This window comes from Durio zibethinus, chromosome 15, assembly GCF_047325235.1.
Source record: "Durio zibethinus cultivar Kanyao isolate XHJ-2024 chromosome 15, ASM4732523v1, whole genome shotgun sequence".
In the NCBI taxonomy this organism is placed as follows: Eukaryota; Viridiplantae; Streptophyta; class Magnoliopsida; order Malvales; family Malvaceae; genus Durio; species Durio zibethinus.
Window position 1 is genome coordinate 4,234,340 of NC_143176.1, and position 26,965 is coordinate 4,261,304.

The window sequence follows — 26,965 nt, forward strand, 5'->3', positions numbered from 1 at the left end:
TTTACATGTATTATCCCGTAATAATAGTATATTATTATTATTTTTATCAATTATCAAATCACGATTGTGTTCTTTAACTCGTTAATATTGTTACTTTCTTTTATTTGTATAGAGAGAGATTCAAGTTTTATTTTTTTAATGAAAACTTGCCATTGTTGTTTTCAAAGAAAATAATTTCAAACAGTCAAATACATGTCGATAAATTAAAATATGATATAATAATACGATATTAATATAATATGAATATAAGATATGAAAGTGATATAACGTAAAATTTTAACAATAATTATATCTAAATTTAATAAAATCAAAAAAAATATTTTATATTTTTATGTCGATATATGATATATAATTTTTAAATAAAATACGATATAAATATATGAATTTTAATATTTTATGTAATATAAATACATAAATTATAAAAATTATTTACTATAAGCAAAAGTTGGTTATAAAGGCTGCTAATCGTTGAAGATCACTTAAATTCTGTTTAAAGAAAACGAAACTTGCACCAAAAATTCTGTTGAAGAAAAACACATACATTTGTACCACATTCTGAATACCATTTACTAGTGTTTGCAGGAATCAATTTGGAAAAAAAAGAAAATTTCAAAATGACTTTTCTCTCCATTTATTGCATTCCTCTTCTTCAATGGACCTTACATCACGTTTTTTTTTTTGTTATAATGTGTTCAGTTTAAGTTCTCTTTTTGGGACTTTAATGTCTCGTACCTATAAATTCATGCACCAATTGCGTTCTTAGCCACACACAAGTTTGTGCTACTTTAACCCTTGAATATTTGCTTCCAACACTAAGATTCCCATCAAGAGAAATGGCTTCACAGGTTTCTCAAATTCTTCCTTCACCCCATGATGTTATTTCCTCCAATATGGAAAATCGTCCCAAGGCCGATTTTCATCCTGGCATTTGGGGAGATGTGTTCCTCAATTGTCCTGAGAAGGTATATATAAATCAATATTCAGTATCAGATCCAAGAAAGTGTATATATATATATATAAATTATCGATGTATTTATCAATTTTATTGATGAAAATTATATTCAGCAAAAATATTTTCTTTAAATTTTTTTATTTTTCAATTTTTGAATGTGTTTGAACATTTTAATTCAAAGGATAAATTTATCCCTCTCAATATTGAATTATTATTTCCTTTCCTTATTTATAGGGTTGTTTAATAATAAGGAAATTTTCATTCTTGTGCAGGATATTGATGCTACAACTGAACTACAACATGAAGGATTGAAAGAAGAAGTGAGGAGGATGCTTGTGGCACCTATGGATTCAAACCAAAGGTTGCCCCTTATCGATGCAGTCCAAAGGTTGGGCGTGAGCTACCATTTTGAAAAAGAGATTGAAGATGCCTTAGAAGCTATATACTATGACAGCAATGATGTTGAGAATGATCTCTACACTACAGCTCTTCGATTTCGATTACTTAGAGAGCATGGTTTTGATGTCTCATGTGGTAATTAAGGCTTAAATTTTAGTTACTCTTAATACATTCAATATCATATGATTATAGGACCTGCGTTGTATTTTTCAATTTCATAAGAGAATTGATTATAAGATTAATATGTGTTTATCTAAGGTATATATATTTAACCATCGTATAGCAATTATATAAATTTGTTTACAGAATAATAATTCATTAATATATACGTAACGTATGTGTGTATGTGTGTGTATATATATTAATGAGTTTGGGTGATTGAGCAGAGGCATTCAAAAAGTTCAAAGATGAGGAAGGAAATTTCAAGTCATCCGTGACGAGTGATGTGCGAGGATTGTTGGAACTTTACGAAGCTTCCTATATGCGAGTGCATGGGGAGGATATACTAGATGAAGCAATTTCTTTCGCCACCACTCACCTAACTCTTGCAGCACCAACTTTAGACTATCCTTTGTCAGAACAGGTGGCTCATGCCTTAAAGCAGTCAATCCGAAGAGGCTTACCAAGGGTCGAGGCTAGGCGATTCATTTCCATATACCAAGATGATCAATCGCATATTAAACCATTGCTGGAGTTCGCAAAGATAGACTTTAACTTGGTGCAACTTTTGCACAGGAAAGAGCTCAGTGAAATCTGTAGGTAAGTCTTTAATTTAGTACCTTACTCTTTTTGTTTTGTACAGATGAGATCGCAGTCTGAAGATAAGGAAAGGGATTGCAAGTGTTTGGAATTCGAAACCTACACTTGCTGGATGCCTCCTTGACTTACTCTTTGAATAGTTTTCACTTACTCCATTTATCTGAAGGTTATAATATTGAGCTAATGGGGGGTATATGATGCTTTTTAGGTGGTGGAAAGATTTGGACTTTACAAGAAAGCTACCATTTGCAAGAGATAGAGTGGTTGAAGGTTATTTTTGGATAATGGGAGTGTACTTTGAGCTCCAATACTCTCTCGGAAGAAAGATGTTGACAAAAGTAATAGCCATGGCATCGATTGTAGATGATACATATGATTCATATGGAACATATGATGAGCTGATTACATATACAGATGCAATTGAGAGGTAATTAGATACATATACAAACTGTAAACATCGATTTTGAACTTTGGATTTTGAAGTATAGATATGATCAATAGACTAATAACCTTAAATTGTGTTTCAGGTGGGATATGAAATGCATGGATCAACTTCCGAAATACATGAAAATAAGCTATAAGGCATTGTTAGATGTTTATGAAGAAATGGAACAACTATTGGCAGAGCAAGGGAGACAATACCGTGTTGAATATGCAAAAAAGGCGGTATGTTGACGATGAACATGACACATGAGTAACACCATATGTCTTTTAGGCTAAAAGCCTCCAATCTAATCACACCAGCGGAAGCGAAATCAAACAATAAATCAAACACACAAGAGATAATAATTTAACGTGGTTCGGTCCAATCAACCTACGTCTACGGATGAGAAACAAGATCTACTAGTTGTAGAGAATTACAAACATACATCAAATCATCAACCTCACTCAACAATCAATACTCATAAAATACTCTTAGTTTCCTCTAGTCCTATGAAGTATTCTCAACCCAAATAAACACAAATTCAAACCCTTGTGCACCATTTCAACATAACCAAATACATACCCATATGCTCCCATACATCATATCTATGTGGACCCTCTCAGTCTTCTCTAGTCCATTCACAAATAAACATACACACCCATAAGACGTAAAGCCCCAATACTCTTATGGGGTATCTATCCCACAAAACCCTACAACTCTCTTACATCTTTTTCTAATATCTAATCATGTAGAGACTTCACCTATTTATAACCATACAAATTTGCCCATTAAGAATCCTTCATTTTTTATTATATTTTATTTTTTATTATTAATTATTAATAATATTTATTATTAATTATTATTAATATTTTCTATTTTTATATGTTATTTTTCCTTGTTATTTTCTCTGTTTTTTTATCTTATTTTATGTTATTTTTATTTAATACACATAGAAATTAGAAGAATACAAAAAAAATATTAATTTTTATCAATCTCACGAACAAGATCCAAGTATAAGTTTAGTTGATTGAGGGAGAGAGGTAGATCCGGGGATCAACCAGTAGTGAGAGAAGGGGTCGCTTCTTCCTTGAATTGAACAGTTCGTTCAAAAAATTCATCTATCTGATTGATGAGCCATAAGACAATTCATGGTTCAGGTTCAGACGACTAGTAAAAATAAGAAAGAATAAACGAATTGAGTTCATGGATTTACCTAAGTCAGGTTATGGACCAATATAAGAAAATATTTTTTTATATTCGAAACCAATTAATTATAAGGGGCAGTGCACGAGAAATCAAATCATACATAAAAAATCGAATCCCTGAACGCCCCCATAACATAAGGTGTTCTTAGAATTCTTCTCCTGTAAGTCAAACTTACTTATTAAGAATCCATTTTCTTTTAGAATTCTTTTCTTACAAGTCAAACTTACTTATTAAGAATTTTTTTTCTCTTAGAATTCTTTTTTTGTAAGCTTCTTGTCCATCGAGCAATATCTGATAAATCTCAAACAAATCTCAAACAAATCTTAAACAAATCTCTTATAAGATTTGAGTCAATATTTCCAACAATGTCATCACCAAATTAATACTCAATTTGGTTTGATAATAGTTGTTATTTGTGAAATATTATTAAATAGTTGTTGGATTTGGATGCCTCAGATGATACGACTTGCTCAAGCTTACCTTCTAGAGGCCAAGTGGACGCATCAAAACTACAAACCAACATTCGAGGAGTTTAGGGCTAATGCATTGCCAACCTCTGGCTATGCCATGCTTGCTATCACAGCTTTCGTCGGCATGGGAGATGTTATAACCCCAGAGACCTTTAATTGGGCAGCCAATGACCCTAAGATCATCAAAGCATCCACCATAATTTGCAGGTTCATGGATGACATTGCTGAACACAAGGTATACTTCAAATCTCAGCATTTATAATTCTTTTTCGTATTTTCACGCAACGATCTCCTTTATACAAAAAAAAAAAAATTGCATTCTAATTGTTAATAACGAATCAAAAAATAATTTTACCTAGATTTGAAACAAATAAAAGATTTGGTCTTTACAAGAGCAACAGGATAGAAGTTTAGTCCTATATCAAGCAATTAACCTGATTTTTTTTACGGCTGCAGTTCAACCATAGGAGGGAAGACGATTGCTCAGCCATCGAGTGTTACATGGAACAATACGGTGTATCAGCACAAGAGGCATACGATGAATTCAACAAGCACATCGAGAGTTCCTGGAAGGATGTAAATGAAGAGTTCGTGAAACCAACAGAAATGCCAATACCAGTTCTCAATCGTAGTCTCAACCTTGCAAGGGTGATGGATGTGCTTTACAGAGAGGGAGATGGTTACACGCATGTTGGAAAAGCTGCAAAAAGTGGGATCACATCTTTGCTGATTGATCCAATCCCACTTTGAATCACCTCTTCGAGTAGCTGCAGGTTCCTTAAGGAACAAAATTAATAAAGGAAGAGTGATCGTTGATAGCTTTTTCTTTTTTTTTTAATTAAGAAATGCCAAAAGCAACATTCTTTGTGCTTCAGCTTATTTATTCATAAATATTTGATAAATATCAAATTTATAATTTTTTAAATTTATTAATTAATGAGGTTACGGACATGTTGACGTTTTATATAATTATAAAATTTCAAGCTCTAAATAATCTCGTCTGAATCCGAAGTTTCAAGTCAACAGCTATCTTTATTCCACGTGTCATCCCTTCCAAACAATGAATAAATCACGCTCCACGTGTCAGAATCGCACACCAAGTCATAAACTGAAGACACATGGAATTTCTCTATATATATATAAAAGTTCCTACCTCTTCAGAAAATTAACTAGAAAAACAAACACAAACCAGTTATATGTGGCTACCTCGCCAGGATCAGATCTCAGTAGCCATGGCTCTTCACTAGGTTCACCCTTACTTCCTCCATTCAAAGAGCCCGGATGGGAATCCGGACACGTATCTGGACCAGAGAAGCTTTGCATAGACGACATGTTACGAAAATATTGCGGAAATGTTGGGTCCTGGAAATTGAGACACTTTGTTTTAACATGCCTGGCATGGGCCCTGGAAGCTTTCCACACCATGGTCATGATATTTGCAGACCAGGAACCTGCTTGGCGGTGTATAAAAGGGTCAGGGTCAAGGTGCAATGAGAAGGAGGGCAGTGTTTGTGGGCTTGAACCGTGGTCCTGGAAATGGAAGGGCGGTTAAGGAAGCTCCACTGTGGCTCAATGGGGATTGGTTTGTGCGAAGAAGTATAAGGTTGGACTTGTTCAGGCCGTGTTTTTTGGTGGCTGCATGATTGGTGAGTTGTTTCCAGCTGATCTTTCTCTTTGGTTCTTATATATATATAGAAGATATATATAAAGCAGGGAAAGAGATTTTGGTTGTTCTTTCTATGAATCAGATTGCTGTTTGCCATTTAAAGCTTCTCTTATCATGGACACATGCATGTTGAGAAATAGAAAATTGGAAAATTTTAAGACATGTTGCTGATTATGGTCAAAGTGTAGCTTGATCTAAAATGGACAAAGTAGCAGGATTGGAGTACATGAGTTAAGTGTCTAGTGATATTTGGACAAGGATCAGTAGAGCTTTAGAATTATAATCTTCGAAAAATCAAAAAATAAATCATTTTCTTTATATTGATTTGCTAAAACACATTTCTGGATGAATATTTATGATTTTTTCTCATTTAGTTGTTGCTAAAATTAGCCCTCGATTTAAATTTTAGTATGCATTTTTTATTTTCTTCTTTTCTTTGACGTTTACCTGCAAATGCAAGTGAAAACCCAAATGATATATTTGCCTTTGTTCAATTTGTGAGACTATTTACCTTCTGCTTAATGTGAAATCAAGCAAATCTAATCGAAAAGCTTTTGATATTTTGGTTATTTGATAGGCATTTTCGAGACGGAAAAAAGGGAAATTTTCATGATCAATTACTGGACCATGGAATCATTTCTTGATGTTTATAATGTTTTGTTCCTTTTAAGCACATTATATATATATATATATATATATATATCTTCTGTCTATACATCATCTACTCGTTTAAGTTAATGAGTGATCCAGCACCATAAGCCAGCTCTCCTTCTGGAATGTTTCAAGTCATGATTATTGTACCATGGATCAGTGTAAAGAATTACTCAACATTGATACATTTAGTAAAAGAACTTATTACTTTGTTGTAAGAGATTTCAGATGATTGAATTCATGACCAAAATTCAATTTTCAAGATATTTTCAGGAGTATTTGGTCATCTATCAGACTCAAAACTGGGAAGAAAAAGGTTCCTTAACAGCAGTTTGCATCTTAAATGCCTTCTTTGGTTGCCTTACATCATTAACCCCAGACTACTTCGCTTCCTGACGGGCTTCAGCACTGGAGGCGTTGGCCTCTGCTCCTTTGTCTTGGCCACTGAACCTGTTGGCCCAACAAAGCGTGGTGCTGCTGGAATGTCCACATTCTACTTCTTTTCAGCTGGAATAGCATTACTCTCAGGCATAGCCTACATTTTTCCTTCGTGGCATGCTCTTTATATTGCCTCATCAATTCCCTCTATCCTTTTCCTTGTTCTGGTTATTCCTTTTATCTGAGTCCCCACGTTGTTACCTTGTTCGTAGGAAAATGGACGAAGCAATGAAAATTATGCGCACTGTAGCTAAGTCTAATGGACATCATCTTCCTGATAGGGTTATCCTTGCATTGGATGATGAAGCTAATGATCCTTCAAATGATAACCAAAGTTGCAAAGAAGCAATCACTGGTTCTCTTATAGATGTAGTCCAATCACCAATTACTCGAATTCGACTAGTTCTAGCTGTGGGAATCAATTTCACATGCTCAGTTGTGTACTATGGCCTTAGCTTAAATGTTGTCAACCTTGACACAAACCTTTACCTCAATGTGCTCCTTAATGGTGTAGCTGAAATGCCAGCATTCACCATAACAGCACTTCTGTTGGATAAATTGGGAAGGAAGCCATTGGCAATTGGGACACAACAGTTCAGTGCAATCTTTTGTTTTAAGGGCATCGTGATGGGAAACGTTGGAATATGGAAAATAATAAGAATGTTTTGTGCGATTTTGGGGATATTTGGCATGGCTGGAACTTATAATCTGTTGTTCATCTACACAACAGAGCTCTTTCATACGGTGGTGAGAAATGCAGCCCTTGGATGTGCAACTCGGGCAGCTCAAATGGGAGCTATTTTGGCACCATTTGTTGTGGCTTTCAGTGGTGGCTTTCCATTTGTAGTGTTTGAGGCATATGAATTGATTGGAGGGATGCTCGCATATTACTTACCCGAGACACTAAACAAGCCATTGTATGACACAATGACTGGAATGGAAGAGGAGGAGAGTGCTTGAAAATATTATTTGTTACCATTTTCAATTTTTGTCACAGATTCATTACAATATTGAGCATGTAAAAGTTCACATAATGGGATTTTCGCCGGTTTTTTTTATTATTCATTGACATCGAACAGCTGCTAATCTATGCAACAGAATCAGAATGACCAAAATTTTCAGTAAGTCAAGCAGATGTTCCCATTGCCGAGTCCCTTTCTTTGCCAAAACCAAATACACAAAACCTGATTTCTTCCATTTTCCACTAAGGCTTCATTTGAATGCGTTGAGAGGGGTACAATCATAAAACGATATCCACAACGTGGCGAGAGACTAGGCATGGTGAAAATCCCTCCAACCATATCCAAAGGGCCATAAGACAATTGCTCTATTTCATTGCAATACTTGAAATTTTACAAGAACTCTTATTCCTATTAATATGTATACTACGACACCTTTGATCCATTGAATAAAAGATTTATCAAAATATGAAAGGAGTAGGAGAAAACGCTGGAATGACAACCGGCAATGGATTTCGCCTGCAAATTTCAGCAAAACAAGTGTTCAGTTCAACTTGAATTTTTTTACTAAAAACCAAACATGATATATTTTTCATATGATGTTGTGTATGTATGTAAGCAAATAATAATATTCAAACAACATTGAATGATTGACAGTCCATGGCCCAATGGATAAGGCGTCTACAGAACCAGAGATTCTAAGATCGATCCCTCAGGGTCGGTCGTGAATAGATGCACAAATAAAAATTCAGTTACCCCATATCGTCGCTACAGCTTCGAACATGAACTTTGGAGCGTGACCCTGCGGTGCTCTTCCTCTTCACCACCCTATCCGCAGATGTTTTCTCCCTCTTCTCCACAATAAAGTTATCCTCTGAGATCACAAACAACGAGGGCTTCCACTCTGGAGTCATAGACCCTGGTGTACCAACCCTTACTTTCATCTTCTTCTTACTTAGTGCTGCCACTTTTGGAGGCATCAAAGGCCTTGTCACCTCCCTCCTTGGAGGTGTCACCGCCGTAACCACCTCCTCGTCTGTTGCCACTTCGGGAGTTGTAACACAGCATGACACAAACTCCAAAAAAGATCTCATGGCTAGCTATAACTTTTATAAATTAACGAATGAAAAATTTTAACTATCTATATCTGTAATTATATAGTTCTGTGAGCAACTAAAGGAAACAAAGAATAAGATTGAGAAGATTTAGAGTAGGAGCTATGTAAGTTTCATCGTTATTTTAGTTTCTTTTGAATGTTAAAGATGTTAATTGTGTGGGTCTATTTTTATAGTGTTCATGGATTGAAAATGAATGGTTTTGGATTTATACGTAAAAGTGTAGTGGAAGATTACTCATGGTTTCATATGGGTTTCATTAAGTGACTGTTTGAATTCAACGCATTTTTGGTGCGGTGTAATTGAATCCACTTCATCATCAATTGAATTGAATTCAAGTATTAATTTCAGTGAGATTTATTCGGTATAAAATTTTCATTCAAAATTTTTTTAATCTCAATTATAGTAATTTTTTTTTATTACAATTATAATAATTTTATTATTATTTTTAATCTCATCACAGTTAATCTTACTGTCTATCCAAATGAAGTCTAAGTATTCATGAATTTATAATATTTTTGAATTTAATTCATTGTAAATATATATTTATTGTATTTTGTATATTTAAAATTTGAGTTAAAATTTATATTTACTATATTTCAATATTCATGAATTTCGTCATTTATGAATCTATGGTATTAATTAATTTAATTAACTATGAATGAATGATTTTTAATTTTTCATAAACTTAGGCATTTGTGAATTTATGATTTTCATAAATTCAATTAATGGATAAATGCACTTCTTATTTTATGACATTTAAATTTTGGGTTTAGATGTATATTTACTATTATCAATCAAATTCAAATTAAATGAATCTAACTATTTCCGAATTTAATCATTTGTGAATCCAATTAATTGTAGATAAATATAATTAATATTTAATATAATTTAAGTTTAACATATTTATTAAATAATATAAATACACATGATCATTTATGCGAGTTTTTCATATTATTTTTTAATCATATTGTTTGAATAATTATGATGGAATTAAACATACTTAACATTATTATTTGTAATTTATAAATTTATAGTATAAATGTTATGAAAAAGTACTTTCTATGTTTCATTTTTAATATTGATTTTTTACTAATTAAAAAGATGTATATTAGATAGACCGATATTTTTAAAGATAAAAACCGTAATTTGGATATAAAAAAAGATTGCATATATTAAAATTTGAACTCTTGAACAACATCATTTAAGAGTGTTTGCGTAAATTAGACTAAGTTTCGATTCTTTTAGAAGTATAGTTATAGTCACATGACCAAACAACTTTAGACTTACTTACATAAGCTTATTTGTATATTTTGACTAAATTTTCAATTTCAAAGATCGATAGAATTAATTACAAATATTAAAATTAAAATTAAAATATATTAAATATTATTTTTAAAAAAAATAATTATATAAATTTACTGAATTAAATCTTCGTTCGATCATAAGTTTAATTATAATTACATTACCAACTGCTTTAAACTTATGTAAGGTTATTTATATACCCTGACCACACTCTTAACTTGAGAGGCTAAGCTCTATTATAGCCCCAAAAATTTCTACTTTTTAGAATAGTTGATTATATTTTATTATTTAAATCTCTTAAAATTGAAATGATTAATTTATTATTACCTAATAAATTTGCATTTAAATTGTTTAAATTTAACTCAAACTTGACATTTAAGTTGAGTATAAGTACTTCACTATTAATTTAATTCCTACCTAAAAGTCCACTTGCAACAATGATTTGTGAACTGAAGAGGGTTTTATTTTAATGATACGTGAAAGTTTCCTTCTTTTTTTTTTTTTTCAAAATGAATACCTGACATTTTGCAATTATTATGATTATAATTAAAATTAAATATAAATAATTAATTTTGGAAATCAAGTTGAATTATCAAGTTGTCGAACAAATTATAATGTTTATTTAAAATTGATTGATGAATTTCTTCTTCATTGCATGAGAACCATGAATAATTTATTGATACAAGAGGTGTTTATCGGTCGGATCAAATTGAATTCAGGTTATATTTATATTTGATATTAATAATTTATATATTTATTTAAGTCTGGTTTGACTTAAAATTTAAAATTTCAAAACTTTCTTAAGTTTGGTTTAAATTAAAATAAATTTTAAATATACCCATTAAGTCTAATTTTATAAGTTTAATGATATTATATTCAATTTATATATATATATATAAATTAAAAACAAAAATTATATATATTTTATAAAATATAATTTACATATATATATAAATAAATAATATAAATGTGAATTAAAATCAGGTTGAATCGGATTCAAGTTTTAAATCTTTTGTCAATTCTCAATTCAAAACTAAAAAAATCTAAAAATTATATTCAAATTAATTTAATCGATTTTAATTTTTGTCCTTCTCTATCAAAAATTGAGTGGACCTTCAGGTTTAGGTGAGTAATCTAACCCTTGAACAAACACAACCACTTATCACAAATAATAATAATAATAATAATAATAATAAAGTGAAAGAAATTAAATTCTATTGCGTATGCAGAAATCCACATTTCTAACAGAATTAAATTCTTGATATCTGTTTTTCTCTTTGGAGAATTCTTTCTTTTGCTGATTCAACACCCAAAGAAAACAACTGGTCAAGAACCAGGATTAACCCTTTGAATTTGACAACACCAAAGAGTCTTTGATCGATGCACTGAAAATGCTAAACAATAAAGCTGTTTAAAAACGATGTCGCTTTAAATTTTGTCACCAGGCATATATATCCTCCACAACCCAAAATTTCCATCAAATTCCATAACCACCTGTTTGTCTGATAGAGATGACAAGGTTTTAAAAATATCAAAGTGTTCAGTTATTTTCAATGAAGATTACAAAATTCTGTTCACTTGCTTGGGAAACAAGGCAATAGTGCCGTATAATCATTCGCTAGCTGAGAAATAATGTGCATGGGAAAAGAATTGGCAAGTTCCCAGCCAGGCTATACATATATTGCTTCAACTCTTTATTTAAAGTGATTACTGAACATCGGAGGTTCTCAAACAAAAAAAAAAAAAATTTATCTCTTCAAATATATGAAAAAATTAGAAAAAAATGAACACATTATCTCTTTGGATTAGACGCTTAGCAGTACTCATGTTAGACATATATCTAGATCTAACACTCACCCATGTGTCCGAGTAATACGGCATAATTTTTTTTTTTTTTTTTATGCAATTAATGTTACAAAATGCAGATAAACTATCTGCATAGAAATCAGTATGCAGTCGCTGTTTTCAGCTTCATCTAGACGATTATTGTCATGTTTTATCAAATGATTTTGTCTAGTAGCCTCCATAGAAGGCAAATTGTTTTATCAATTACATAATTTTGATGGTGACAGTTTTCTATTAGTTGTAGTGTTATTGTCAAGTTTTAAAGATCATAAGATATTTGAACTCGAAATTTACTTTAATTAACTTACGCATTAATACACAATTCCGAATTTTTATGATTCAATCATAAAACGCAATGAAAAAACTCGCAAATAGAGCCTTAATCAACAGGCCTTCAATCTGTTTCAATGCAATGACTTTTCAATTGAAGATACGGCTAAACAAATGGCACTGCTTGATTTCATCTCAAACGCAAAAATGGTTCATAATGTCTTCTCTTACTATTTTACCTGGCATCAAAAACTTAAATAAGAGTAATTTTAAGGCTTTATTTTTTTAAAATAAATTCATAGCAAAAATATGCAATGAGGTAGAAACCAACATCATGAGAAGTATCAAATAATGCAACGAGTTCTCAATCGACATGAGAGTCCATGAAAAATAATTCAAAGGATTCCACCTTGGGTTTTGTTTTTACTTAAATCCTGTGTAATAAGCCTCAGTCCATCTAATGTCTATTGCATTTAAGTTCAAGTCTAATATTACAAACTTCAGATTAATTTCCCTTTCATTGTAAACCCGTCTCCGACCATGATGAAAAAGTGACAAAGCATGTTCCCAAACCATTCGAGTCATTCACGGGCATACGAATTATAGCCATTTGAATTAGTCATGTTGTTCTGCGGTGGAGGGCGTTCTGGCCGAGGTCTTGCATACTCTGCAAATATAACCCAGCCATCGAGGAACTGCAAAAAAAAAAAAAAAAGGGAAATAATTTACCAGTAACACAATCTGAGGGAGTGAGGGAGAGAATGTGGTTAAATTACTTTCTCCAATCTACCATGGTGCTTTAAAAACAAAACAAAATAAAACAACAGCAAAGCATGGTTCAATGATGTAACCGGTTTACAACAGTACTTAAACATCTGGTTTACAAAAGTAATTTCAAAAATATTTTAAGGGTGCAGCTGGCAAAGCACTGTGTTCATCTCCTAACCATCTTTGAACTACATTAAGCATCGGTGACGATTACTCAGGCAAGAGATCATGATCTATTATGGCAAGAATTGTTAGCCGGAAAAGGCTTTTGCTATAGGAAAAATATATAGATAATACAAAAGAACATGCCGAATGCCAATGCCAGCTGGTATGAAAGTGTGAGAGAATGAAACCTAAAGATGTGACCCAAACTGTTACAGCACAGTTGGGTGCACGGAATCAGGCAAGCAAGTTTTAAAATATTATAATCTTAACACTTCAAATCAAAACAGAAAGCATCCCAAACCCTGGAATTGGAAAAATGAACGCATAAAAATTCCTCAAGGAAATGAACAACATTAAGGAACTAGAGGGATCTCACCTTGCCATCCATTCCCACCCTTCCTTTTTCAGCCTCCTCTATGGTGGCATATCTTACAAAACCAAATCCCTTAGAATATCCTGTTACTCTATCAGTAACCACTTTAGCTGTAAACACAAAAAAGGCTAATGGGTTATTAATCTCAAAAAGACAGTTTTCAACAATTTTTTAGATAAGGGAGACAAACCATCAACAACTTGTCCAAACTGAGAAAAGGCTTCTCGAAGTTTCTCTGAAGGAGTACGTTTGTTAAGCCCTAAAAACAAATTCAAATAATAAATTATATCATAATATGAACCAAGAAAGGTGAAAAAGTGACCCCAGTCAACATAAATAATTAAACAAGTTTGCAGAAATCCAATTACAAGTATAAACCCAGACAGAGAGAGCAAGGGCTTTAAACCAACTTATTAATGCTAAATCTATTATAGGTTGATGAAATGCCCTACAATGCCATCCTAGACATAAGAAAACAAAAACCAAAACTAGAGGGCTAAAAGAGACAATATTTATAGTGACAGTGCTTTCCAGAAAAGCAAACTTGATATTTCAGTTCAATGCAATGCCCCTAATACTATAGTTGAAAAATAAATAAAACCAAATCCCAAATGCAGAGAAACCAAAATGCTGCTAGCAAAAACTCAACATAGCACCAATTCCAAAACAATTAATGCTGCCTGAGCCAATTCTTCTCCTCAATTCCACTTAGTCAGAATATTTACTCTGGCAGCAAGAGTAAGCAAAATGCAACAAGAATGGAAGGATGGGGAAAGGAGGTGGTACAAATGAGAATGTTAAATTGTGAAGATCTGACATGGAACACAAAGACATACGTAAATGTAGAATGAGAACAAGATATAGTTAGAAAATGAATGAATATAAAATAAGAGCAAAAGTTATCACGAAATGAAGAGAAGAAGAAAACCGTCAACAAATTAAGAGTTTGCATGGAGAGACTAACATCCTGCCTAGCATCTATACTTGTTCCACTTTATTAATATACAAATCATCTGAAACCTAACATCTTAGCCCCTTGTCCCATGTCTTCCATACAAGTATCATCTATCTCATACCCTTCTACCAGTGCAAGGTCAAAAAACACATTTTTAAGCATATTGACAAGCATAACAATAAGATTAAACATGGAAGGAAGTTAAAATGTTTAGCCCGTCAAATAAAAGGGATGAAAAGCACCAACATTGGATACAGGGTATTCTACACATTAAATGTTTAGTGGATGAACAAAATGGTAATTAGCATAAAGGTAATGTATCACAACCCTCTCAAATACAGGTCAGATCCATGAATGTGAGGGGGTCATGACATACAAAATTTGGACTAAATGATAGGTTACATCAATTTGTAAATGGCTAAGCCTTTAAAAGCTTCAATATCTTACAAGAATACAGCTCTCATTTTCACTTATAAACTTTGTAGAGTAATCAACGAAAAGAAATAGCCACCAAAAGAAGCACAAGAAACTGAAACTCTATGAACTTTACAATCGATTACATGAACTTATAGCAAATGAACTTTTCATACTCTCTAATTGCTTTGACTCCTAGGCATATGTATATTAAGTTTTGTGCACTGTGACAACCAAATGAGTTGAAAAAATTCATTTGATACCTTCTTAATTACCAAAAAGTTTGTAATCCCCTATTCCTTCCTTTTCTTTCCTTCTTCAAAGAAAGGTGCTACTTGCACTTTCATATTTGCTAGGTACTCACACTATACTTACTTCAATAACAATGCATTTAACTTTGCATATGAAATTCATACTTCTTAAACTAAAGTTCATTATTTTTTGCTTCACATCAAAAGAAAGCCACCAAATAACAAATTAGAAAGCGCAAATATCATATGTTTATTTTCCTTCTTTAAATGAATTAAAGAGATAGACAATATCAATCACAACATGGGTTTCATTTCTTGACCAGTTAATCAAACCAAAGCAAAAGAAAAAACTTTCTTCCACTTTCCAGCAATCAAACACGGCATGGTAACCCAATAGATAGCATATAAGTAAAATTTTTAATAACCAAGAAAAGAATAGGACCAGTTAAAGGAAAAAAAAACACAGTTTTTCTTCATTTTCACATGTTTCCCACACTTTCCCGGCAATCGAACGAGCAAAACAACCCATAAATAAAAATATAACAAAAATCTACCGATAACCCAGAAAAGAACAGGACCAGTTAAATCAAACCCGTTAAAAGAAACAACTTTTCTTCTATTTTCCCACAATTTCCCAGCAACCAAACCAATAAACCAACATATAAACAATACCAAAAAAAAAAATCCCACAAAAGAAATAAGAAAACATGAAATCTATGATGGCTATAGATGGAAAAGAAAAGATACGTGCCAGAGACAAAGAGGTTGGTACTTGGAGGAGCTTGCTCTCGACCAGGGGTTCCCTCACCGTTCCCCATTGCCGCAATTGGCGGCGGCATAAAGGAATTAGGTGAAGTTGTCGAGAACAGCCGCATCATCCCCCGTGGAGCCGCCCGAGCAGCCATCACAGCCGTCGCCGCCGCACTCAAAGCCATCAGGTTAATATTAGTGGGAAATCAGGGTTTAAGGTTCCAAGCCCAAAACCTTATTGTGGTGTGAGAAAAGGGCAAAATTGCAATGGGCTTAATAAAAGAAAGGATCTTGTGAAATTACCAGTTTGGGCTTATGTTAGATGATATGAAATTTAATAATTTTGGAAAGTATTAATTAGAAAGACAGAAATGCCCCTTAAGAAAGTAGAGCATGGTATGTCACAATGTACAAATAACCTTTATTTAGCATTTGATATCATTTTTTAAATCATAATGGTAATTTAAATATTAAAGTGATTTGAAATATTTTTTATTAATAATTATTAATTTTTAGAAATTAAAAATTATTTTTTTAATTTTTTAAAAAATCAAATATTTTATTTAAAATTATCAAAATAATCATGTATATTATAATAGTTACACAAATTAATGATATTAATATTGTTTAAAGATAATAATTTATAAAATATTAATATTATTTTATTTATTATAATAAAATATAATTAAATTATTAAATTAATAAATATATTTATTGATAGGTAAATAAATTTTTTAATATAAATTATATAAAAAATATTTAAATTAAAAAATAAAATGAATCTATTAGAATCATAAAAAAGAAATAAAAAATTATATTTTATATAAAAATTTATTTAAATTAAAAATAAAAGTTGGTCTTTGCTCTTTCACAAGCCCTATTGAAAATTTTTCATGGCTATTCAGTTTTGTAGGTTTACAAAATTCTTGTTGCAACACTGCTTTTGCACGAAGCTTCATCGAAATTGCCACTCGGTAATACTCATCTGTGATTTTGAGACAGAAAAATAGCAGTAAAGATGGTTAAATACCGAGTATTTATAATTTGATTTTAATCAAATTAATTTAATCTAATTAATAATTTTAAAAAATTATTTTTTATTAATTCAGATAAAAAATTAAATTAATTAAATTAATCAAAATTTTAACCAATATGTAATAAAATTCAAATATAAAATAAAATAAATCATTTTACTTTATAAGTTGATGAAATTTTTAACATAATAATTTAATATTTGAATATTTTATTAGATAATTTTATTTAATTTATTTAAAATATTAAAAATTAAAATCGTATTTGATACATAAAATAATAGATATAATAATATAATAATTATTTTATATTATATATGATTAAAATGGATAGACTTATAAGAAAAATTATAATCATTTTATATTATATTGATTTATAAGATAGAGTTTGTAATAGAGTTTGTAAGATCGGCAAATTCACATAATTTTACTCTAAGGTCGTTTCAGAAGCACAACCATGATAACCATCACTGCCAATCCCATCATGCTAGCTGCGATTGTCTTGTCAAAATTGTTTGATCCAGCATTTTCTTTCGAGTTTTCAGCAGGGGGTGGATTAAAGAGGCTTTGGAGGAAATCAGTCGCCTTATTCACCGTCTCAACCACAGTGTTCTTGATGTTCTGTAGAAAATCTGAAAAAGGATTTCCATGGTCTTTAGGTTGACTTGAATCGAAATACTCTTCGGTGTTTGCTGAAGATTCAGAACTTCGAGGGGATCCATAATCTTCAAATTCATCATCTGCAACACATTCATTTTTAAATTCACAAAAGGAGTAAAGGATTTATCAAATATTGAAAGCAACGTAAAAGTAAACTGCAAAACTTCACTGGTCTTTTGGGACTGGATGAACTCCATGTAAGCCGAATTGTTGAGGACAGCATTCCATACGTTCGGATCAGCAGCAATTGAAGCAACAACAGACTGAGAGCAAAATCAAAACAATCAACTAATAACCTACAGGTAAAGGAAGCAAATCTAATACGGAACCGAAGGATTACAAGATCAACAACCAAACATAGCATTTTTCCAAAGTAAGTGACCCTAAAAACACTATTAACAATCTGTATGGATGATTACCATTCAAACATGTAGAAAACCAACCCGAGGGTAAGACATGATTGGGAAAACACATCTAACATTTCCCAAGTCATAGGGATCCAGGATTTTGGAGGGAAATGGTTTCCACATAATGAAGCAATTATGAGTACTTTAAAACATGAAAGAAAAGAAAAATGTTAACCACAACCTGAACTACAGGATTTTCATTGAGTAATTTGAATGCCTGAATAGCAGGTTTTGACACTGAAATGGCTTTGACATCACAAGCAACACAATCTTTGGTCTCCTCAGAGTTTGAAAGCGATGACATGCCAGACACATGAGCAGCAGCGGCCGAATTTGGAGATGACAGATAAAGCCTGAAAATTAATTGATAACCAAAAAATTCTCTATGACACTCTAGAAAAATAACAATATAGTTTTCACACCGCCAATCAAAACTTCAGTGATTCATCCCACCCTCAAAGTAAAGATATCATAAGCAACTAAAAAATCCAATATCTAGTAAAATCCACCACTTAAAAACTCTAACTTCCTAGTTTGGGGTTCTTGAAATGATTCTATAAAAGTTAACACTTTCCATAATCAAAATTCAGTCCTTCCATAATCAAAATTCAGTCCTTTGCCACTATAAGCAGCCTTTTGATGATGTTTCCCATATCATAATTTTGATAGAAACAGTAAAGCTACACTCATATAAACAAATAAAATAATAGAACACCAAAACAACACATTAGAAAAACGCAAAATAAAACTTTAAGCAATTCAACATCTTTTTCCTAGAAAAGCAACGACCACCGAAGTTTCAGCTTAATTCATGTTCAATCTAATATAAAAGAAATGAATCAAGTGTTTTTATCATTACCCACAAAAGCTAATGAAAACCATCAAAAGAATCATATTTTCTCAAAAATAAATAAACAAAAATTTCTCAAAGCAATAATCTTTACTGATCCAATGCATCCTTCAAGTCAGCAGTGGCTTCTTTAATCTCATCGAGGCTTGGAACGCCGCCGAACAACACCCGAGCCATCGGCTCTCCACGGTCGGAGACGCCGGTGGACCCAACCATAGACCCCTCATCTTCAACACCACCAGCAAACTCCCAGTCATCCACCATCTCCCAAGACGCCTTGAGATTGGCCGACGTGGTCATGTCAGAAACGGAGGAAACCCCAACGCTAGAAAGAGCGGGTGAAGAAGAAGCCGAATGAGAGGCGGCGACACGAATGACGGAATGCTCCGCAGATGGTGGAGTCACCTGCACACCGCCACGAAGGCTGGTGTTAACAACTCCCGCGACCTTCGCCGCTGCCCTCATTACTCCTCCGCCCATATCGATGATTCCACAGGAAAAAAGAAAGAGTTGGAAGAAATCAAGGTTTGCTCTTTTTCGAATTAGCGAGTTTCGAAGAACTCAAGGAGGATAAATTCCTGAATTTTTACATAAAAATAATAAAAAATAAAACATAAAATCTTTGTGTTTTCTTTTTTTTTCTTCTCTTAGAAGGAAAGGATATTTCTATGGTGTGACGTTGACGGTTGACGTGATGATGTTGCTTCGTTTGTAAGGGAACACGAGTGTTCGTTGGATCAGTTAAGTTAATTTTAAATTAAATTAATCAAATTATTTTATTTTATTTTTATTAATTAAATCAAAATTTTAATTTTAAGAATCAATCAATCAAAATTAATTTAATTGGTTTGATTAATTTTTTGATTAGTTAAATAATAAAATAAAATAAAATAAATTTTTAATTTTTTGTATGTGAAATAAATTAAATAAAATCATTTAATAAAAATATTTAATTATTAAATTATTATATTAAAATTTTTAATTTGAAATGAAATGAAAAATTTTATATAATTTGAATTATATATATAAACTTTATTATTTTTCAATTAAAATCAAATTAATCAAAAATAATTTTTTTGAAATTATTTTTAATAATTTATCTAAATTAATTTATAATCAATTGATTAAGTGAATTAAATCGATTTTATCAATTAATTTAATTGAAATCAAATTATAAATACCCTTACTAATATTTATTTTTCTAAAAATGTTCTAATATTTTATTTTCATCAAATTTTAACATTTAATAATTTTATAATATAAAAGGTTTGAATTTTAAATACTTATAAAACCAGAAAAAAAATAGTTTTCAATGTTTTAACGAATATAAACAAAGAAAATGAAGCTAGGACTCGAGAAAGTAATTCAATTTTTTTTTAATAATGATTATTATAAAATTAAAAATATAAAAATTGGAAATATAATTTTTTTATATGAATAGAAACCTCAAAATAATGCTAATCTATTAGAAATTTAATTCACATGAACCTCTAAATTTATATTTATATAAGAAAAAGTTTAAATTTATTGTAAATATTGATCATGTTAGTTTATGAGTTCATTTTTTATATAATAAATGTAAAATTTTTAATTATATTTTTATTAAAATTTAAAAATTCAACTGACAATGAATGAAATAAATTTTATCTTTAATGTATAAACAGAAAATTAAACATCTGATGAATAAATTATTTAATTATTTTTTAAACATATATTATTCAATTATTTAATTATAAAATTTTTATTTTAAAATTTTGTCTATTCATTTATTTAAAGAAAATTTGTTTGTGGATTTTAGGAAGCATTAAAATTGTGTTTGTCTTTAAATATACAAACTAATTGAATATCAAGAAATGGATTTGGAGTAAATTTTCATTAATTAGTAGAAAAATTAGGGATTATTATTTATCTAAAAATCTTGTCCTTATTATTCTTTGTCAAATTTTATTTTAGGAAGGTCCGAGATTCTTTTCTCTTCAATAGCATCATGATCAACGGTTCTAAACTAGCCTTTTTGTGCTAAAGACCACAGGCTAGCTAAACCCTTGAAAGTTAAACCCAATCCACAATGACAATTATGGGCTTTAATAGTCCCATGATACATATCCCATTATAATTAAAACCATTCCAAATTTATATCTACCTCACGCTTAAACATAATAATATAATATATGACACGATAATACCATATAAATATGATAAAAAAATAAAATATGAAAGTAATATGACTTAAAAGTATAATAATAATTATATATGAGTTTAACAAAATAAAAAATTATATTTTAAATTTTCGTGTTGATACGAATTATGACACGTAATTTTCGTATAAAATATAATATGAATATACAAATTTTAATATTTTATAAGATACGAATACACGAATCGATAGGTTTACTCACACTTTTACCAAAACCATGTTTACAACCTTTTGATACTAACTTTTCCTTTTTTATGTTTCCAATTTTTTTTTATAAAAAAAATGATTTCCCCTTTTCCCATTAATTCAATTCCATAGCTTCATTTTAGCATTTGGTTAAAAAAAATCAATGTTATCAATTACAAATTTATTTTAGTAAAATCGTAAAAACAATACAATTTTATTCCTTTTTTTATAAAAGATTTTGCAATATGAAAATAAAAGAAAGCTCATTTTAATAAAGATATGAAAATGATATAATCGATTTTTTTTGTATAGAATATATTGTAATCTAAAAATTAAAAAAATAATTTTATGCATTGAAGTTTAATTTTCAAATTTTTTGAATATCATATGTTAAAAATGACATATGAATCAATTAAATTAAATTTTAAATTTGATAATACAAATCAAATTTTAAATCTCTAATTACTATCAGCAACCCAAGTAACATGTGATAGCATAAGGACCTAATGAAAAAAAAATAATAATTAGGGGATCCTTAAAACTCATTAAAAACCAAATTTCCCCGAAATAATGACCCTCCTTTTTCCCTTTTGAGAAAGCTTTGATCTTGTTTCTTTAATATAACTAGCTAACCCTTAAGCTTCACCTCATTAATTACAATAAATAAATAATTAGAAACCTAAGCTTTCACAAACTGATGCATATGAAAGGACAAAGCAACCCACCATAGGAGAGGCCAAGGGCATATTCCCTTACATATGTGGAAATTCTAAAGGGAAAGGTCCTAGAATAATTAATACTTAATTAGTTCCTAACTGTAGTGCTTGATTTAAGTAATACTGTTAATTAGTTGGGAGATGTGATTTTTAATTAAGTGAACTCATAATCTAAGCTTAGTTGGTTAGATTTTTTGTTAGGGTTCACCATGTCTAATTTCCACATTATCTTTTCAATTAATTTTCCTATCATTAACATTTTATTGCTGGACACACTCTTTATTTGGACAAAAAATATTCCACAAAATAATTTCCATCTTCATTTTGATTTTTTTAATTTGCAAATAAGGTCTAAATTTTCAATACTTGTCAAATTCAATCCCTCAAAGATCACAACTAAGGATAGTAATGGATAGTAAATAAATAGATATCCATCATTATTCAATTCGTTTATATCAAATTCAAATAGTTATAAATAGATAATTAATTGATTTGGATAAAAAATTTATTATTCATGATAAATTTGAAACAGATACGAATAATATCTTTTAGATATTTAATATCCAAATCAGTTAAGTTTTAGTGAATAGTAATAGATATTTGAATCTATTTTTGAATTTGTTATCCGTTTACATATATAAAATATATAAAGTTTTATACTTGTAAAAAGTTATGAACTTTAAAAAATAACTTTTATTTATTATTAATTAAGAATGAATTTGAATTTTAAATTAAATTTTTGTTTATTTTAAATAAGTAAATATTTTAATAGATACATATATTTAAACGAATAATATTTATTTAAATGGATTGAAATTTGAATAATAATATTAAATTTAAATGAATATTTATATAGATTAAAATATTAGAAATATTAAATGGATTTGAATAAAAATATTTAAAAAATGATGGATATTTGCTCAGTTGTCATTCTTAATAAAAAATAATGTCAAATATCATGTACATTAGACAATTATAAAAGTCATAAAAAAAAGATACATTACATTATAAATTTTCAGCAATTATTTTTTCATTGGAGTTGAAAAAAAGTAAAAAAAAAAAAAAAAGGGTCTTTTCAATCCAAAAGAGGTTAAACGGATCCCAAGAGGAGTGCAAAGACATTGTGATAATGCCAAAGCCAAAGTAAAAGCCAAAGACAATGAAAACAAAAGTGCAAAAATGCTTCATGTAACCCACATCGAGGTGCTTGTGGGTCCCTTTAACAATACAAAACATTTACACATTGGCCCCACTTTTCCCGCCTAAAATAATTAAGTTAACAATTATGGTGAAAAAAAAAATTCATGGTAGTATATATTATAGTATTAAGAATAACATATTAAAAATTTAAAATTTAAAATTTAATTTAATTAATTTATATAATTATTTTTTAAAAACATAAATTTCAATATTAACATTTTTTTAATTTCAAATTGTAATTTTTTTTTTATAAAAAAGGAGAGATTAAAATAAAGTTTTAATTAATAAATTAAAGCAAATTTATAGTAAAATCCATGAATAAAAGTGTTTTATAGGTATGTGAACCAAGCCAACACAAATTTTGCCGTGAATAAAGGCTTTCTTTTTTTTTTTTTTCTAATTAAAAAAAAAAGCATTGCTCAAAGTAATTTTCACACAAAAATATTGATATTTTAGGAGATGAAAAGTTTTTAATCATAATGATTAAGTAACTGACATATAAATAAAAATATAACTTTGGGTTTAAATTTTGAGGAGATTAAGATTTTTGTAAATCACTAATTAAAGAAAATGCTAAATATTATCTCTTTATTTGAACTTTTCTTATCAAAATTTATCACAAAACTAAAATATTTCAAGTAATTTGATTTTTGAAAGGTTTGGAATTCTTGATTGGCTTTTCTCATATTGAAATTTGATAAAGTTACTAGTTAGTTAGAGATATATCCTTTTGGATAAGAATATTGAAAAAAAATTTAGATTTAATTAAATTAATTCATATATTTATCTTTAAAAAATAATTAGATCTATATTTAAATTTCAGTATCTATAATTTTTCTTGTTTTAAAGCTGCGATTTCTTTTGTAAAATAAAATCATTTAAAAAATTAAAAAAATATCAAAAGTAAATGATTAATTATTATTTTGTTAAAGATAAATAAGCATTTATCCTTTGCTTGGATGCTAATCTAATCATTTTTTTTTTATCTTCAAATGGATTAAATTAAAACAAAAGGGAATGAAGGAAGGGAACAAAAAGTCAAAAAAAAAAGATTAGACCTTTTAACTTGATTAGGATATTATTAGATTCCAAGAAATCCACTTTACAACTCCTAAACATAACCAAAAATTAATTATATTTAACTATAATTAAAAAACCCTAATCAATTATTACATATTTATATATAAAAAAAAAAGACAAAAATTGAAACAGCTTGGAATCTTTTTCTATCTCATAGCCTCAAACCCTTTCTCCTTCCTCACATGATTCTTCTTCAATATTCCTGCAAAAACCAACCCAATATTTATTATTAATCACTAAGAAAATGAAAGAAAAAAATGACAAATTTTCACATTTATTTTTCAAAATATCATTAGGATAATTATTTCTTTTTGTTACAAGAAGCTGCTAATGAGTAATTGGACTCTGTGCTGTTGGTGTTTGTACCTTGTACTATTGAAATTGATGGAATTTTTTTGTCATATTTTTCTTTTTGTAATTTTAGGAATTAAACAAAAAATAAAAGTTAGAATACAAACAAAAAAGGAAAAGAGAAAAAGGAAACTGACTAGAAGAGAAAACTACAGCCATGAATGTAACTGGAATAATCAGACATAACCAGGCATTAATTAAAATCCAAAGCTGTTTTTTTTCTCAAAATAATAACAGAAAACCCTAATTCAATAACAAAAAAAATCAAAGTTTACATCAACATTAAACACCCTTCAAAAAATATCTCACTGAAAAACTAGGCCACACCAACATTCTAATATGCTATGATTATCTCTTAAATCAGTCATATATTATTGGAATTGACATTTTAAAAATTATAAATTTAAAAAATTTTAAATATGTAATATTTTTTTCAATTAAATATATAATAAGATAAAAAATTTAAAAATATATTAAAAATTTTAAAAAAAATCTACATAATTCTTACTTATTAAAATTAAAATTTTAATATTTTATCAATAAATCAGTTAATAAATTTATCAAGAAAAAATGAGAATTAATCTGATCTATGATCCTTGAAAGAAGTTGGAGTTTTTTAATTCAGGGGTTATCTTTGGATTTTGCAAACTAATGGATAAATTTAAAAAAAAAAAGAAGAAAGAAAAAGAAGAAAGAAAAGGAAGACATGGATTTACCTTGAGGTTTACAGTCGGGAGGTTCTTCAAAGAGAGATAAGGAAAGTTGTTTGTGAGCAACACCAATGTCAAACAAAATAAGACCAGAATTAGGATCATCGACAATGATGTCTTTAACAGGTAACCACAGGAAGAGTTCTTCTTGGGTTAACCCAACAACACCAATGAGGCTGCCATAGGTAAGGTTAGCCCTTACAACACTGTCAAAGAACACCCTATTCTCATACTTGGTCAAGCATGGTCCATCCAACAAAACTTCCAGGGTTCCATTTTCTGAAAGGGTATAGGATTTTACTTCCTTTGGAAGCAGCCCTGCTGGTAACCCTCTTGAAACAAGAAGATCATGGATTGAAGCAGAAGAAGAGGAAAAAGAGAAGGGGGAAAAGCAAAACAATATGGAAAAAAAACAAAGCAGATTTCTTATATAAACCCTGGTTTTGGTGCTGCTGAGGAATGCCATTGATGATATTTCAAGTGTATAGAAATATGGAAAAGATAAAAGGGGAGAAAAAGAAATAACAATGGGTGTTGGCCTGTCAGAGAGATGGAAGGAGAGAGATAAAAAAAAATGAAAGTGCAAGGCTGTTTAAAAAAAAGTTGAAAAAAAGGCGAAATGACTCTTATGTCCTTGGTTGGTGAATGGGGCCTCTTTACAAGGAGGGAGAGCCTATCAGGGTTTAATTAATTTTCTTGTAATTTATCACTTAATGAACATTAATCCAATATTCTTAAGTTTTATTGATATTTTTCTTTTTTTTATATATATAAAAAAATTCATAATTTAAAAATAATAAAAAAATTATGAGTGTTAAAATTTAAACTTTTAAATCAACTTAATGTTATTTTTAAAAAAATATATACGTACCCATTGAATTAAAATATGAATTTCATTGATATTTTTCTTTAATATGTTGCTTTCCTCCTTGTGTTAATATCTGTGATAAGCTTTTAAACATGGTGTGGCCCATTGGGATATGATGCAATCTTGAGTTATTTGCATTATTTCTCTTGCCTTTTTATGCATAATTATCGAGTTTTTGTTGAATGAAAATTCGTTGTGTCATGCGAAAATTGAAAAATAATAAAATTTTATTTCATTTTATGAAAACTTATCTAAAGATTTGGGTCATATTTGATAAACTTGATACATGTAAAAAATTATTTATCTAAAACAATAGTTTTTATAATAATATTTATATTATAATGTTTATAATTAAATGATAATTACATTGTTTTATCTCTTGCATTTACTAATGTTAATTTCCCAAGTTCATGGTTGTCAAAAGTTTCAAAATTAATTCTCTGAAATTATCCAATTATAGCACAATCTCCTCATGTTCAAGAGCAAATCTGCAAAAAGAGAAAGTAGCAAAGGCACAAGAGTTTTTATCCCAAGGTCATCACAACCAAGATTCATAAGATTCAAGAAGGAAGCA

At 29.7% G+C, this 26,965-nt stretch overlaps 5 protein-coding genes and 1 pseudogene across 5 annotated transcripts; 2 read left to right on the forward strand and 4 right to left on the reverse strand.

Annotated features, from left to right (window-relative positions):
- The first annotated feature begins 756 nt into the window (after positions 1 to 756).
- Positions 757 to 5,126, forward strand: LOC111302285 ((+)-delta-cadinene synthase isozyme A-like). Its single transcript, XM_089744270.1, has 7 exons — positions 757 to 962; positions 1,225 to 1,483; positions 1,735 to 2,110; positions 2,319 to 2,537; positions 2,638 to 2,776; positions 4,197 to 4,445; positions 4,667 to 5,126. Exons 1-7 carry the CDS (start codon positions 834 to 836, stop codon positions 4,958 to 4,960), a joined length of 1,665 nt encoding a protein of 554 aa, XP_089600396.1. The 5' UTR covers positions 757 to 833; the 3' UTR covers positions 4,961 to 5,126.
- Positions 5,127 to 5,270: 144 nt separating this feature from the next.
- Positions 5,271 to 7,925, forward strand: LOC149514548 (organic cation/carnitine transporter 4 pseudogene; annotated as a pseudogene).
- On the reverse strand, positions 7,919 to 9,192 carry LOC149514549 (uncharacterized). Its single transcript, XM_089744271.1, has 2 exons — positions 8,681 to 9,192; positions 7,919 to 8,443 (listed from the first exon to the last, which is right to left on the reverse strand). Exons 1-2 carry the CDS (start codon positions 9,016 to 9,018, stop codon positions 8,386 to 8,388), a joined length of 396 nt encoding a protein of 131 aa, XP_089600397.1. The 5' UTR covers positions 9,019 to 9,192; the 3' UTR covers positions 7,919 to 8,385.
- Positions 9,193 to 12,779: 3,587 nt separating this feature from the next.
- On the reverse strand, positions 12,780 to 16,382 carry LOC111301642 (organelle RRM domain-containing protein 2, mitochondrial-like). The gene is made up of 4 exons (XM_022897454.2): positions 16,137 to 16,382; positions 13,956 to 14,024; positions 13,769 to 13,875; positions 12,780 to 13,154 (listed from the first exon to the last, which is right to left on the reverse strand). The coding sequence occupies exons 1-4, from the start codon at positions 16,318 to 16,320 to the stop codon at positions 13,041 to 13,043; spliced, it is 474 nt and encodes a 157-aa protein (XP_022753189.2). The 5' UTR covers positions 16,321 to 16,382; the 3' UTR covers positions 12,780 to 13,040.
- A 1,120-nt stretch (positions 16,383 to 17,502) lies between these two features.
- On the reverse strand, positions 17,503 to 19,695 carry LOC111302286 (uncharacterized). Its single transcript, XM_022898216.2, has 4 exons — positions 19,178 to 19,695; positions 18,415 to 18,586; positions 17,996 to 18,089; positions 17,503 to 17,906 (listed from the first exon to the last, which is right to left on the reverse strand). The coding sequence occupies exons 1-4, from the start codon at positions 19,561 to 19,563 to the stop codon at positions 17,599 to 17,601; spliced, it is 960 nt and encodes a 319-aa protein (XP_022753951.2). The 5' UTR covers positions 19,564 to 19,695; the 3' UTR covers positions 17,503 to 17,598.
- A 4,739-nt stretch (positions 19,696 to 24,434) lies between these two features.
- LOC111302287 (uncharacterized) lies at positions 24,435 to 26,071 on the reverse strand. The gene is made up of 2 exons (XM_022898217.2): positions 25,530 to 26,071; positions 24,435 to 24,664 (listed from the first exon to the last, which is right to left on the reverse strand). Exons 1-2 carry the CDS (start codon positions 25,987 to 25,989, stop codon positions 24,609 to 24,611), a joined length of 516 nt encoding a protein of 171 aa, XP_022753952.1. The 5' UTR covers positions 25,990 to 26,071; the 3' UTR covers positions 24,435 to 24,608.
- Positions 26,072 to 26,965: the final 894 nt, after the last annotated feature.

What these genes read in the sequence shown, in the direction of transcription:
- LOC111302285 (XM_089744270.1), top strand. Translation starts at nt 834, where the DNA reads ATGGCTTCACAGGTTTCTCAAATTCTTCCTTCACCCCATGATGTTATT. An exon ending in TCCTCAATTGTCCTGAGAAG is followed by an intron (nt 963 to 1,224) that starts GTATATATAAAT and finishes ATTCTTGTGCAG; the next exon opens with GATATTGATGCTACAACTGA. An exon ending in ATGACATTGCTGAACACAAG is followed by an intron (nt 4,446 to 4,666) that starts GTATACTTCAAA and finishes TTACGGCTGCAG; the next exon opens with TTCAACCATAGGAGGGAAGA.
- LOC149514549 (XM_089744271.1), bottom strand. Translation starts at nt 9,018, where the DNA reads ATGAGATCTTTTTTGGAGTTTGTGTCATGCTGTGTTACAACTCCCGAA. An exon ending in AGCTGTAGCGACGATATGGG is followed by an intron (nt 8,444 to 8,680) that starts GTAACTGAATTT and finishes TGAAATTTGCAG; the next exon opens with GCGAAATCCATTGCCGGTTG.
- LOC111301642 (XM_022897454.2), bottom strand. Translation starts at nt 16,320, where the DNA reads ATGGCTTTGAGTGCGGCGGCGACGGCTGTGATGGCTGCTCGGGCGGCT. An exon ending in TACCAACCTCTTTGTCTCTG is followed by an intron (nt 14,025 to 16,136) that starts GCACGTATCTTT and finishes ATTTGTTTTTAG; the next exon opens with GGCTTAACAAACGTACTCCT. An exon ending in GTTTGGACAAGTTGTTGATG is followed by an intron (nt 13,876 to 13,955) that starts GTTTGTCTCCCT and finishes TTGTGTTTACAG; the next exon opens with CTAAAGTGGTTACTGATAGA.
- LOC111302286 (XM_022898216.2), bottom strand. Translation starts at nt 19,563, where the DNA reads ATGGGCGGAGGAGTAATGAGGGCAGCGGCGAAGGTCGCGGGAGTTGTT. An exon ending in TTGAAGGATGCATTGGATCA is followed by an intron (nt 18,587 to 19,177) that starts GTAAAGATTATT and finishes ATTAATTTTCAG; the next exon opens with GCTTTATCTGTCATCTCCAA. An exon ending in ATGAAAATCCTGTAGTTCAG is followed by an intron (nt 18,090 to 18,414) that starts GTTGTGGTTAAC and finishes TTTTGCTCTCAG; the next exon opens with TCTGTTGTTGCTTCAATTGC.
- LOC111302287 (XM_022898217.2), bottom strand. Translation starts at nt 25,989, where the DNA reads ATGGCATTCCTCAGCAGCACCAAAACCAGGGTTTATATAAGAAATCTG. An exon ending in TCCCGACTGTAAACCTCAAG is followed by an intron (nt 24,665 to 25,529) that starts GTAAATCCATGT and finishes TGGTTTTTGCAG; the next exon opens with GAATATTGAAGAAGAATCAT.